This window comes from Tribolium madens, unplaced genomic scaffold, assembly GCF_015345945.1.
Source record: "Tribolium madens isolate multiple individuals breed KSU strain unplaced genomic scaffold, Tmad_KSU_1.1 Scaffold_3;HRSCAF=73;Tcas5.2_LG2, whole genome shotgun sequence".
In the NCBI taxonomy this organism is placed as follows: domain Eukaryota; kingdom Metazoa; phylum Arthropoda; class Insecta; order Coleoptera; family Tenebrionidae; genus Tribolium; species Tribolium madens.
In genome coordinates, this window is record NW_025401006.1 from 5518590 (window position 1) to 5534155 (window position 15566).

General features: G+C 36.2%; 1 protein-coding gene across 2 annotated transcripts in view; it reads right to left on the reverse strand.

Moving 5' to 3' along the window:
• The window catches only part of LOC123007129 (methyl-CpG-binding domain protein 5), a 30595-nt gene that overhangs the window by 7204 nt on the left and 7825 nt on the right, over window positions 1–15566 (reverse strand). For both annotated transcript variants that reach the window (XM_044402200.1, XM_044402199.1), the window contains exons 3-4: window positions 11239–11362; window positions 6691–6829 (exon numbers count right to left, since the gene is read on the reverse strand). In XM_044402200.1, coding sequence (XP_044258135.1) covers window positions 6691–6829; window positions 11239–11362 — 263 coding nt within the window. The remainder of the gene's footprint in view (window positions 1–6690; window positions 6830–11238; window positions 11363–15566) is intronic.

Here is a 15566-nt window from a genome sequence, read left to right on the forward strand (position 1 = left end):
CAATTAATTTTTGACTTTGGTTTACGATGTCCGCGTGTAAGAGATCGTCTGTCATTATCTTCAATATGGAAACAATCGCTGCTAGTAAAACTCGTTAGATAGCAGACAATTTATTATGCGAGTTACGAGGCATGAATGGAAGAACGATAATCTATTCAAAAACACGATCTATTAAATTTGACAGCGGCCATAAACTAGTTGTTAAATTAATGAAGCGTGCACTGGCATATCTATCCACGTGCATTTCTGTAATTTACTTAGAAGGTTTAGAGGGCACATCGAGTTGGCTAATGGGCAGAGAGCTTGTGTATGCTATGCATGATACAGTCCGGTCAGGGCAATACATTAACCGCAAATAACACGGAAAACACACAACATTACACATGTCACAGATGTTTACAACAATAGACTACTATATTACCGACATTGTGCTTCATTCGTTCGGGATGCTTCATTTACAAGATTATGGCTTGAAGGACGATTAAAATAATAGTCTCGCAAGACACCGCAACACAGAACACATCGGGGAATAACGCAATTATTATAATTAAATTTTCGGTCGCTTGAAGCCGGATAAATCTTTCATGAGAACGAGACATATTTATTAGCGTGGACAAGATCGATTGCTTACCATTTACACAACAACTATGCGCCTAAGACCAAAGTTTATTACCATTAATATTAATGATTTCCAAATACGAAACGGCTACATCGTAAAATTTTACGATCACGCATTGTTTTCGATAATATTTTAAACACATATCTATATAAAGCATCGACAGGTTGCTATTTATTTCAGATGTTTTTGTTCCGCAAATTACAAAGACTCCGACGTGCGAAAGATTCAAACATGCCCATTACAACAAGGACATTTTCAACTGTGAAAATTTGAAGAAGAGTATTCAGTGAACATTCCATTAAAATCTATTGAAGTTATGAATAAAATTCCCCATGTGAGGGTTTAAAAGAAACCAATTTCGTATTTTTCGGTTTGTTTGCGTATGGTGATCCCTGTTTGCGCCCCTTTTTCGTGCTAATAAATCGCGAGTTATCAAAAAAGCCGTAACTTGTGTATGAAACAATCAAACGCCAAGTTACGGCCTCGTAAAGCTGAAAAATAAACTTTACATGATCTGTAGGTAAAGATACGATTTTTCTCTTTCACCCATTAATTAACTTATTTACAGTTGGGCTTTTACGACACAGTAATTAATAATTAGATTTGTGGAAAAAAAAAGTATTCATAAAATATTTATGACGTTATTTTCGAGAGTATTTTATACATTTACTCAAAACTAAATTTCATATAGGATTAATTGAATATCGATCTTGATTAAAAACGAGCATAAAACAACAATGGGCGAAATTAAATTGGGAGCTTGTTGGGAAATATTCAAATTAATTGTATAATTTGATGATGTAAACCAACGGCGACTGTTGTAGCGAACAGAAACATAATGTAGGTATGAAATTTAATTACGTTCGTCCCTGATAACGTTTTAATTAAGTCCGTTTTAGTGCTTTATATTCTAGATTCGGACTTATCGCATGACGAAAACTTTTCATATTTCATACAATGCGAAAATTGCACGCTTTTTTAGCTCGTGTTAAACTCCTACCACTTTCAATTATGTTGACACTGTACAATATACTTAAATTAAGAAAATGCTTTCGCAACTTGTTACAAAGTAAAATTAAATTTGACTGTAATGGAGTTTTAACTTGTTCGGTGTAAAGTTGAAATAAGTTGGAAAATTACAGAGCTGTTCTAACAACTTTTCAACAGAATTGTCTCGTTCCTTGTTGACATATTTTCCAACCAGAAATTATCATCCTACCTATTTCTGAAAGAAAAAAACACAAAAACATGCTACTCTATAATATTCGAAGAATGGTATGTACTGGCAACTTGTTAGAAGAGTATCGTACATGTATGGAACGGTGTTCAAAGCCAAGGCCATTGGGTTGATTACACCTTTGCAATGCCAATCTACCATGGAAAATAAAACATTCAAATCTAACAAGCTGATCATTTAATGCATAAATTATGTACACATTTCGTTTCATTTTTCAATCACGTTTACGAGCCCGGCTGACGCAGATTAAAAATTAATAAATAACAGACAAACTACTTTTCCAAATTTCTCACGTCACGACTAAAATTGTGTTAAATTAAAAATAATTTAGAATTTTTTACTCAAATAATATAAAATTTCATTACAACAAATTTAATATTTCACATTTAGTAGGTGTTTAAATTAGGAGTAATAAATAATATTAACACAGGCTATAATTAACTCCTTGGCATTAAGAGTTTCAAATTACGTAACTAACAAATTCAATTTATCTGAAAACGATATAATCTCTGCTCTTGACTCCAAAGAAAACGTTCGTTTTTGAATATTCCCTCTCCCTATTTAGATAACCGTCTGCTTAATGCAAAATTGTCGTTTGCATACAAATTGAAAGTGGCAAAGTCTGCTCGAATATGAAAAATTTAAATTTCCATTTAATGTGCTCCTGCTTTTAGCCGGTCTCTTGTACGAATTAAACTCAATGTATCCCTCGTAAATATCCTTTCATAAATTAAGTATCGTAATTAGGTTTTTTTCTTCGCAATTTATCGCCGGGATTAGTCAAACATTCGAAATTAATTAGTACTGCGACTGGTAACACATCTTAATTTCCACACACGCTACTACAAAAAAAGTATTACGAATGTTTGAAAACGCTTAATACGGAGGTATTTATTGTAATTATTGCAATAAATAACAAAGCCGGTTGGCAATTTTTTAATCAACTGTTGGTATAATTATTATCGCTCTGAATTCATGGTAGAGTGAGTTTCAGGCATGCCACACCAGCCTCCGCTTTGGTATATAAAAGCTGAAAAATGATTGCGTTTGAGACGCGTCGATAAATGAAATTTTAAATTAATTCCATCACCTGGCCCGGTAGCTCGAAAAAGTACTTTTTATATGGAAAACGAATAATTACTCCGAATTAATTTATTATGCCACGAATGCGACCAAACATCACCTGCTAGGCACCTAAAAAAAAACTCTTACAACCCCTTAATCTCGCACAATCATTTCGGTAATCGATAATTTGTCGACTTTCGAAAACAACATCCCGCGACACGAAATTAATCATATTTCATGCATTAACCGAGCGGAAAGAACTGAATATGCACATTTACTGCCACGGTCCGTTGCCTTTTTGGGCTGTTGTACGAAAGTGTAATTTATCAGAGATACTAAAGGACCACACACACGATCCGGCTCGATTTTTTTTTTCGAGTACTTTGCATGTGTTCGAGGAAAAACCGCCCCAAAAGCCGTCAGAACTAAAACAATAGCGTGTCGGTGGCACGGGGCGATCTGACGGGCAAATAGGGAGCCGGTCAGCGAGCCGTGACGGGGCTTTCATTGTTTCGACTTGGTTCCCATTATTACGGTGTTACCTAGCATATTATGTATGATAAATACATTCAGACAGCTGCCCCGACGAAATGAATAGTCGCGGCGTCACTCGACGACGACGGCGGCGCCAGGTGTGGACGCACCCTCGCCCACGACACGTCATTAAACACTTTTAGTAAAAAAACGGATTTTTTAAAACAACAACTTCTGATTGTAATAACTTGAAAATCGATGCGGCCTACGATAAAGCCTATTATCATCCAGCGGCGCGTCGTAAACAGTGCTTGCCTGTCTCTTGTTAAATTAATTCAAAATTCTCAAGTTGGATAAAACGTGAATAACTCTCGGGCCGAATAATCTTAAAGATCCGGTAGAAATTCGCAATTACATAAAGCCTTTTATAAAATATTTAACAGCTCTGTTGCGGCAAGATTCGTAATATAAATTTCAGGAGTGTAGCTGAATTGAATTTAGTGCACTGAAAACCGTTATAAGAGAGCAAAACCCGGCTCGTTTTCTCGTTGCAAAAGCAGAGGAAAAAAAAACCGTCATCATGAAAACGTTTTTAGAGGAGAATTCGAGAATTATTATTCGCTTTGATCTTCGGATGCGCAACACACCAGTACTGGAAACAAACAAGATAAAAGAACGTCGAGTTTTATATCAGAGATTCTGTTTTTATTTCATCGTGTTTTTATGAATTGTCGGTAAATCGAACACTCTATATATTAAAGAATAAAGAGCGTCGTCCGGGATCAATAGTTCGTCCTCCGGAAAGCGCGACATCTCTAAGGCACGTCAGTTGATAAGGGTTAAATTCGTATCAGAGTAAAACGTTGTCATCGCCATCCGACGAGTCGACTGTATGCCATTACGACGTTGTTGGAGCGTCAGACTGACAACAAATTTGTCATTTAAAGCGATATTGAAAAGTCGAGAATCGAATTACCAAACAACAGAAAGCCGAAGGGAACGACCGCGATAAAAATTTAAAAAGGATTTTCTGGCGAATGCGCCGGGTCGGATAGATAAATTTACATTGCGACTTTATTGTTATCTCGCAAGGGAATGAATCAAAAACGTAGAGGAAACGCCTGGCAATTACGTTCTATGCTTGATAACGTTTAGACACACAGAAAGATCGAAAACGAGATACGGGACACTCAAGACACGAATCGTAAATTCGCATCACAAAGCAACACTCGAAGGCCGTTATCCGAAGAACAATCGCTTGTTTTACGATTGTTTAAGTAAACTAAGAGTTTCCTAAAAAATTACAACACTAGGTAGCAAACACACAAAAAATATGTCTAATTTAAAATTATGAGATGAGTGTGTAACATATGTTGGAAAGCAAGTGATGACAAGTTTCATTTCCCACGTAATTACAAACATGAGATGTGGTGATGCATTAGTAAATTAGGAGAAAAGTGATGAATGAGAAATTGGAAAAAATTCGGCTTTGAACAGAATTGTTGGTTGTCATTTTCTCGTTATGATAAAAATCGTCCAAAGACAAGTCTGCTATTTGTGAGATTTATTGTCGAAAACCTCCCATTGTCTTTGTCATTATGTAAATGTCGGTTCCACGTCCGACCTTCTGCTCATTCTTATTGTGGCACAAATTAAAGAAAACAACAATAGTAATTTGTACATGGCATTTTAACGAGATTGCGGTTTCCCATAATAATAGATTTAAAAATTTAACGCATCATTGTGACTCAATTAACATACAAAAGAGGGTGGCAATTTCGGCACAACTCGGCAAAATTTTCACTACCGCTGGTAGAATTCGAATTTTCCCTTCTATAATAGATCACATGGTAACACAAGTTCCCGGCTTGTCGCCGGTCATGAATTTTACATCGCGCCATGTGTCGCTATTGTCTAATTTTTCCGAATGTTACTCACGGATTCTGACAATGTGAAGAGGGAAATTAGTGGTTATCGTTCGTATCGTGAGCCATAACTCGAATCACGATATGTTCAAAGGTCAAATGGGAGAACATTGGGGTATTTACATAAAACTTATTGCAATATTAAGACTTGTGGTTTATTTCGCCGGCGATGCTAGTGTGGGAACAGAATGCATTATTCTAATATCCCTCACGCCCACAGCATAAATAGATAAAATTTTCTCTTTAAGGCCTCTCTCGCTCAGTGTCAATGTCGTGCAGAACAATTTGTATTACTTTGCTTACAATGCAATGTCGTCCGAGGAACCACTCCTTCAGACAAAACGGTTATTCATTAACTTATTCTTCACCGGAGACGCCCATAAAATTCCACTTTCATACATATTTTATTCGAAATTTCGGCGCAATTATACAGGGAGAAGCAAATTTCACCGTCGTCAATTAGACAACAATAAAAAAATAGGTAATTTTAATAAATGACCTATAGATTTGAAAAGCTGTTTTCTAAGCAAGCAGAACTTGAGTCTAATGTGGTCTCCTTTGCCCGCATTAATCGATTATGAAAAGCGATCAGAACGCGTGAAGAGGCAAATAAAAAGCTCGCCATCATATCGATCCATAATAATTGTCTGGAGGCCAAACACGATAAACTCGATGAAAAGAACTGGCCCCATATAAGGCAAAGCCTACATTGAAATTAAATTAACTGATTCCCGGTGGGTGTGATTCAAGTCACGACGTATCCTTTCGGATCTGCTGCTGCTCTGATATAGAAAGAACAAAAAAAAAAAGATTCTCGACGCACACACCTCGAGGGGGGCCTCCAATGATGACATTGGTTATTATGCAAGATTTGGGGCTGCTTGGTCGATCACAAAGGGTCATCGGTGAACGACCTCTCAGAGGCTTTCTCCTGCAGGAATACCTACAGAGAGCGACTCTCGATCTCTGCGACGGGCCATCGACCCAAATCAAGTGGTACACACAGTTTTACTGCCTACCTGGCGAGCCAAACTGACACTCCTTGATTAATGGTCGCGAAATGACCCAACACGCCCAACGACTACCAAAACAAATTCGCCAACATGACGATAACTTCATCGATAAAAACGAATATCAAGCTTGGGTTCCGGGTAATGAAGAGAAAATCCTTACGGAAATCTCCAACGGGAGAGATTGAAAAGTGTCGCGCGAGCTTGCATCACAATGAGAGGTTCGTATTCGTTTCGCGTAGAGAAATGTTTGGCTCCTAAACATACCGCAATTTGCCCCCAATACAATCAGAGGTCAAAAATAATAGCATTTAGTTTAATTACCAATGAAAATTCTTTTTTGTCATTAACTCTGCCTACCTTTTCGCATTTTGGCGGCGGGATCCGGGGGTTTGCACTCCAACGAGGCCATGGCGATGATTTTTCTCTTGTGGTTGCACAATTTGGTCAGGTCCCCTGTATTAGTGTCCGGCGATAGCGTCCACGGTTTACTGGCCACCTAAAAATGTTCAAATTGAATTGGAAAATTCGAACCGAGCGTTGCATCTATTCAAAAAGCCGAAAAAAAGTCGAGAGATAACGTTTCATTAACGTCGGATGCATTTGGTGAAAAATGTAAATCAACATGTCAACGTAAAAATGAAAAAACCCCCGAGTTAATTAATACGGAATTAATTTTTGGGACGCTGGTATTCGAACGGATGTTAATTTTAGTCGATTCCATTTTCCTCAGTTTATGATTTCTACATGGATGAATTTATGACCAGGAAACGGTCATAAAATTTATATATAACGCACGTTAAAAAACAAAGCTAATTAGGTTTTTCCTTCGATGGTTTATCTAGACAAGGAGAAAGAAAATCGGTTTTTTGATATCTCGAATGAGTTTACAAGAAGATGGTGAATTATTAATGACAACCTTGGCTGTGTCTGAACTTAGTTTAGTCGGGTGAAGGTTACTGTTCAATGCCACTACATAGGTAGATATATAATTTCTCAGCAGTAAACAAGCTCAATTGAATCGTAAGAAGTGTCCGAAAGTCAGCGATTTCATGAAAATATCTTTGAGAGAATGCAAGCAATTTCAGTCCGAACGTATGCATGAAAGAGGTCGCGACCTAAGAATAGAATATATTCAAGAGATTTACGAGACTGTGCATTCAAAAGCAATAGAAAACAAAGCCAGAGTGAAGCTGAACTAAAACACAAAAGTGGGGCATCTATGAACATAAAGTTCATTTTATTCCGCCTGTAATTTCCTGCCCACTGAGCGATATCATCGCACAAAGTAATCTTTCATTTGTTTCCTTCGTGGAATTTTCTCAAAAGAACAACTTGTTAACTACGCCAGAATTTTTCCCCAACAAATACACACCCCCGACGTTTTAATTACGATTCAAAGCTTTACAAGATCAATCGTCTTTTCGCCTCATGATTTATTTATACCGATAAGAATTCATATTTGCACACCCACTACCGGTGGTTCAATTCGACATTATGCGGAAACTCGCAAGAAAAATAAACGAAAAGATTAATAAAACATGAAGTTATAATACGAAATATTTGTGTAATAAATCATGGAACGTCCACCGAACTATAAACGAAATTAATTAAGGGATCGTTTCGTGTATTATTTTGATTTATGTCGAACGTTCGAAAATTCGGTCGAGGCCGAAAACACAAGACGCAATAATTTATCATTTTAATACGACAAAACAAACGATAGAACGAGAGCGCACTTAATGAAGACGAACTGCAGGAAACATTATTAGTTTCGCAACTGCAAAAGCTTAATTCCGCGTCGTATGCAAAATATCCCGAAAGGACATTACTACAACCTGTTAATTAAGAGCACAACACCGGAATAATGGCATTAGAACCCAAAAAAAAAAAAACCTCAACGACTAGAAATGAATTTACATCAGAAATTCATAGACATTAAAAACCCGTTTGAGATTTTTCCACACAAGTGAAATAAAAATTTTTTTCGGTTCGTCTATTTCATCGTTCTGCGGTTATTACTTATTAGTTTCAAGGTTGATAAATATCGTCATGTTTACTTTTTGTAACACAATTTAATTACGTAACGTCAGGGCTAAATAACGTAAAAAATAATCCGACTTTTGCGTCGTAATGAAATTAAAGTAAAAGAGAATTCGTGAAAATTGCATTATCTAAAATTAGTAACCGAAATGACGAGAGTTAAATTCGTAAAGGGGTTAATAAATATTGACTTTTTCCCTCCCGACGATGAAATGGGTTTTAGCTTTCAGGATCGTGAATGCTTTCTAAAATCGAGTTTCCCTTTTCTCATCATATAAAATAAAGTGAATTTCTCGAGCGGAATTACTTCGTTTATAAATTCCAATAAGAAATCCGCCGAGGAGCCGAATTTCATTTCCGTCTGTGTTCACATCCATTATAAAAACACTGTTATTACCGTCGAGTTAAGTTAATATGTCGAGTTATTTATGCTTTGCCAGAAAAGTGCAAAGAATGACAGAAAAGAAATGTAGAAACAATTTCAATTTTTTGAAAAAAAAATTAATGCATTCCATTGACTAGGATAATAAAACTGGTCGAAGAGCTAATGATTGTCGTTGAATGCGATCCTTGCATATAAATATTGATGAGCATTTATATACGTTTAATTATGACATTGAGATAACGTGTCTGTCGTTGAGGTCCTCTTAAGGAACATGTGTCAGTTGCTTGTCCTCCATGGAACGAACCAACGACTGTTAACGTAATTAAGATTCTATCGCTACAAATTATCTCTCACGGATGCGTCTCCTAATTACACTTAATTTTTTCTACTACCATATTTTGAGTCTTCGACCACGAATTTCACCTTTTTGTTTTTTGTTGTGTTGTTTCGAATCGTGTTCATTCCCCAATAGAAGCAAAAATAAAAAAATAATCGTGGAACTGCTGATGCACTCAACGGTACAATTATGGCACATTAATTATCGTCGATCGAACTCAATCGAGGGTTGAGCTATCGTCCCCGTTCGGTCGAGTTTGTGTACTAATCGATGTCGAAGCGTATCCTATTATGCGATCCGACATTTGTTGTTTTGTTATTTTGAGACGACGATTTAAAATCCACCCTTTACACAAAAGTCGAGAGATGATCTCGATAAACTAACAGATTTTCCGAAAACAATTTACCGCAAGCGGGCCATAAAAGTTTTTATCACGAGATTAACTTCTCGCAGGAGTCCGGGAGCTTTTGAAAAGGACCGTAATTATTCAGCTGAAAAGCTGCTCGACTATCGTGTAACGCTCCGGCAATTCGCTCCCAACTTTTATGCGGGAACGTAGAGTATTTACGTCGTCCATTACTCTCCGGACGTGATTTATTGTTTTCCGAGATTTTAAGATGACACACGTCGCGTAAAAGGATTTAAAACTTTGTAAATGGTAAGTCGTTCCGTGCTGGATTATACTCCGGGAGGAAAACTAATTAAGCTCGTCTTCCGATAACGATGCTTGCGAGTTTTTGTCGAACGGTTTTTTGTGCGTGTCGGCGGAAAGTTTACTAATAGGTTTTGAGCTTTTGTTGGGGAATCATCCGAGTAACGAGATTTAAAAGGGCGGAAATGAAGACGTTACCGATCGACTCCGGCTTAAATTAACTCACAAACATATGGTTTATGTGTCGCAAGGGTGTAACTTGAAACTTACACAACGTTGAACCTTGTTATAGATCGAAAAGTGTCTTGTTAAACATGCGTAAATACTACTAGGAAAAAAATGCACCAACATAACAGACTTTGATTTAGTTATTCTGAATTTTCAGCGAACGTCATATCCATCCACAAAATTAGCTTCGTAACTTTGCATCCAACATTCACTATTGACGTTGCACATTTGATTGATACCCAGATGGGAATACTAATAACCATTAATTAACGTCGAACGATCGACGTTTCATACGTTTTGCGATATGCATACTACCCAACCCTAGAATTTATTCGATTTTTCTTGCTGTTTTCGACACAAGTGTGTATTTTACACCAACTATACCTATAATCACTCTTCGGTACCGGAAATTACCGTCAATTTTCCAGTCTACAGGTGTATACGATCCAAAATCGTAAGGGTTGATGAACTCATTATTTCCCTATTTAAACTCGCCGCTGGACGACCGCCGCATGGACGAAAGAATCTTTCAAAAATACACCTTATTAACTGGTAAAAATGCATTTATGTGTACCACCACCTCGGGGGGCTATTCCGTGATTACACATAATGTTTAAATTACACTAAATTACCACCGACCATTATAAACGATTGTACCACAAAAATTTACTCCACGTGAAGCGGTGCTTCCAAAGACAAACAAGGGAACTATTTCGACACGGGTATGTACAAGAAATGTAATTTTAAACCAACCCTAGCCATCCAAATGTCGCCAGTTTTTTGTCCATTATAATCAACTGATTTATTTTTATTTCTTTCATCTCAAGTTGTATGACAAGTTGGATAAAAACTTAAATTATTCGTTTTTAGTAGTTTTTGGAGATGTGTATTTCTTTGTCAATCAGCCAAAACATTTTTTGTTGGCAATAAATTGCCCCAATTTTTCAAATCTCGGTCGATAAATTATGCTTTCTATCGGCGTAGGATTTCCATCAGACGCGTTTAGACGCGCGGTCCAACTCGCGATCGATACCAGCGTCGACCATCCACCTCTTACCCGTCTCTTTGTGCATCTCCTAGTAAGGTTGTTCGCCCCGTTTCGCTAAAAACGATTACCTTTGTATCTAGACGTTGGAATGATGTTTGCTGCAAATACCCTTATCTTTACCGCATCGCATTTTCTCGACAAGTGTCGAGACTCTTGTCAAAATTGCAACGACTTTTCGACAAACTTGAAAAAACTTGTTGCATTGTTTCACTTACCTTAGGATCGAAATTAAAGGTGTTGTCATATTTAAAATGACATTCTAATCCACACTTGCAAGTGCCCGACGTGAGAAGATAGTCTTTGACTTGTTCCGGAGAACTTAAAGCTGTGTTACTTGGGCTGAAACAAAAAAAAAACACTTGGATTTATTTCTAAAAATAATGGTGAAAAGTTAAAATAGCTTTGACAGTGTTTTAATGTCGAGTTAATGGAAAGCAATGAACACGTTTATGGTTTCCCATTTAACAAAGTACGGAATCAAAGACAACACCTTTACATCTCGGTTAATGAACCAAATAGTTCCAATGTACGGTCGTTTGATACGATAAAGATCGAAACTCGAGACTAGACTAGAGAACAACCACACAGTAACTTACATGATTTACAACCTTACTATTCACAATTCAGTAACACTAGATAATATCTCGGCTTCTCATTTCGCTTAATTACGACTATACAACTCGAATCAGTCCCGAGCATCATATGTTATTTTTTCTACCACCTATTTAAAAATGTTTTTATTGTAACACAAGTTAAGTGAAATACTTGTTCGAGCGTCACACAAACGAAACAATAGAATAAAAGGTACAAGTTGCCAAGAGCGCTCCAGAGGAATGAAGGGCTATTCAATTCGGAGCAGATGTTCAGACGAGATTTCTACACAGACTCCAAACAATTTTTCCAGTAAATCTTATGCAAATCGCAAAAATTTAATCGTTTCAATTATGCCCACAATGAAATCGATTCCGAGTCAGCTTTAATACAGTCACATGCAAATTAATAAGCTGCGCTAGACGGATCATCCAGTCATGAAAACAGGACTTGAAGAGTCTCACAGATTGCAGCTGAGTAGTTTATGAATATGCATGGACACATTGTGCAGCTCCTTTTATCCAAACATACTCCTAGGTCGTGTTTGTTCAATATACAAAACGGAACGATTTTGTTTTATTGCTACTCATACTGGTAATTAGCCGTTTGCTTTGACGCCTAGACAAACAAAAAACTAAAAGGAGTGTTATCTATCTGGTTATGTTAACATTAAACGGGTTTATGATCGCTTAAGCTAAACTTTGCGGTTTTAAAACGAACGAGCTAGAACCGCATTTTTACGCGTTTTTGCACGGATACACTCAGCCAAGATTGCTCAATCAAAACCTTTATTGTAATATACCACCAACTACACATTTTTCAAGTGTAATTCAGAAACCATCACATGTAATTCAGATTAGTCAATTGTCTTTCAGAAAGTGTTAATTGTAATTCAGAAGAGTAAAATAAGTTTCAGAAACCATGAGATGTAATTCAGATTATGTCGTTAATTTAATTTCAGAAAGCTTAAATTTGAATTCAGATTAGTCAATTATATTTTAAAAAGTATTAATTGTAATTCAGAAACCATTACATGTAATTCAAAGCAATACCTACCTAAATTCAATTTCATGACACATGTAATCCAGAAAATATCAATTATAATTCAGATTAGTAACTTACTGTTATCTTAAAATGAAATTTACTCATAAACACGAATTATTTTATTTTCAAAATTAAAGAATTACATAAACTTGGTATTGTACAAAATAAATAAGATATTTTATTTTCAAAGAGGTTTTGATAATGTAATTTTTAAATAAAAATGACGAATTCTGAATTACAATTGACTAATTCTCAATCACAAATGACAAACTGAATTACAATTAACACTTTCGGAAATACAATTGACTAATCTGAATTACAATAAAATTAACGTTTACTGAAATATATCTTATGCTTTCTGAATTACACTTAGTAGTGACGTGAAAAAAATATATATCGATCAAAAAAGCTATATATGTTATACAGGATGTATCAAAAATAAGTAACCAAAGTCTGATTGAAAATATTGAAATTATTTGTCTCGAAATCACAGCTAGTGCAGGCTGTATGTGCTATAAAAAGCTACAAAAATAGTTTCTGTTGGCTCGTCAACCGCAAATTTTTATTAATCTTTCGACATTCAAGATGATTTGCGGTCAATTAATGTTTCCAAGGTTTCTGGCTAAACCCACCGTTCTGAAAAAAATCTGCGGTTACATATCTCGAACACAAAGTGCGCATTTATTGACGTTTCTATTCTCGTAAGGCAAACAATGACGTGTTTTAAAATTATATAAAATGAAATTTGTACACAACCAGATAATTATTCTAGTCGTGTAAATATTTCGAAAAGAATTTTTCTAAAGTAAACAAATGCGCACTAATTATCATAGAAACTAAAAATCTGTATCCTTGAAGGTTATCTTGTTGAGGTTACTGACAGGTGTTTATGTAAATATTTCTTCACTCTATCAAGTAGTAAACTTTTTTCCGGTAGTATGTTTGTATTTTATGACACCCTTGTATCCTAATCGTTGGACGTCATAAACAGATTTAATGTTTCTTTAAATGGTCACGTATTTGAAATTCTCTTGGGCCTTTTGTGTCACAAAACTCGTTTAAAAAAATTCAAGGTTGGTTTAACAAATCCGCGCAATCAATCACAGCTGACAAGTGTGGGTTTTTCAATTAAAAAATCGTAAAGTAGATTTTTCTCGAAATCGAATTGATGATAGTTCCAGTTGGTAATTTTTAACGAGCGATTAGTCCCCACGACCGACCTCATGTGCGAAATGAATAGTAATGATGCAAATCATTAATGGGATTGTCGCCTAACTCCGACGCTAGATTAAAAGACAATTAAACAAGATTAAAATGGGATGACAAAGCGGTGCCTTGTTTCCTCGCAGCGCACGAAATTAATTCATTAGCGTCGCGCTGGGGGCCCCGATTACACAGATAATCTGTATCAGACTTCATTACTCTGCGTCCTGGTTTTGTTAGGCGGTCGACCATTATTCCAGAGAAGATAATCTAGATCCTGATTTTTTTCAAAAATTCACTCCCAACACAACCAAATTTCATTAAAATCGGATCACAAAAACAAAAATTACAAATTTAATTTTGTGACATGCCACAAACCTATCTTATCTGCTTGAGTCTGAATTATTATAATTGAATCCGAGAAACCATTAACTACCACACTCATTTAATACAGTCTAAACGCAAAAGGTATACGTTGTATGTAAATCGGAAAATGGGAATCCGAAAGTATTTTATGAGCCACTTATTGACGACAACTAGTTTACCATTTGCAGTGGTTAAATCAGTGTTTTTGTTCAATAAGGCAACACAAAATCGAAACCCATTCAATATTATAACTGTACTTCAATAAAAAAAACACTCTTGTGTTCCAAGTACCAATTAACGTCTAAAGAATAATTATCTTCGTCGATATTAACCATTCCCTTGTTTCGTTTTTGCTCGCATTCGCTTCCACTCAACCGATGACCATTTAACATTCTTTTTGCATTGTTTCGCATGCAACTGCATCGTTTTCACCTTCTCTTTGTTTTACAAGAATCTTTTTCGGACACTCATGTAATTGGTTATTTCACCGGCGATGGGGGCTATCATTACTTAGTCTATGACCTTCCCGACTTAAACGATGCAATTTACAATAATATATCATCGTTTCTCATCCGCAGAAAGCTAATCTATTATTATACGTTCAAGGGGAATCACCTCTGCGTGCACCTAGTTGGAAGCATTACAATTCAAATAATTTCTTCATCAAGTTTCATTAAATTTTTCTGGTGTTAGTTTTAACCCTCGCGCAAGTTGGCAACTCGATCAAAACTTCCCAAAGCTGTTAGTAAATTAAATAAACACGTTTAGGAAGTTTTATCTCGCGAATGTTGTACACAAGCGCTATTTACGAGAATTGAGTCAACTTTCAAATAGCTCTAAAATAATTCGAGTAATTTTTTTTTGCTTTAATCTGGCAGACATTCCGACCAGATGTTCGATGTAGAAAAAAGTGGAAAACAATCCCACAGACTTTTTCAGTGTTTGTCAGTTAGCAAAGTGTTAATGTTGAGGATACAATACGAGACAACAGGTGCGTTTAGACACAAACAGATTTATAGTCCACCATGATGATAATAGATACAAGAATGTGATTCGAATCCGCCTACTTTACAATACACAAACGCCTATATATTTCAGTGTCGAGTTCTTCATTTCGGTTTTTGTTCCGACACTGGATCGGCCAATAAAATTTTCTCTAATTAACGACGTCGTAAAATTTCATTGCGAGCGACCGTACAAAAAGTGAATTTGCGACTGTCGATGCGAAATAAACACACAATGTTTTTGCCAGAATCCGACTGTGCGTTAGTTGGAACATTCTAAAAGGAAATATTAAAATTTCATTCGTCGGTAAATGAGTCATGAGGGGGCCGAGATA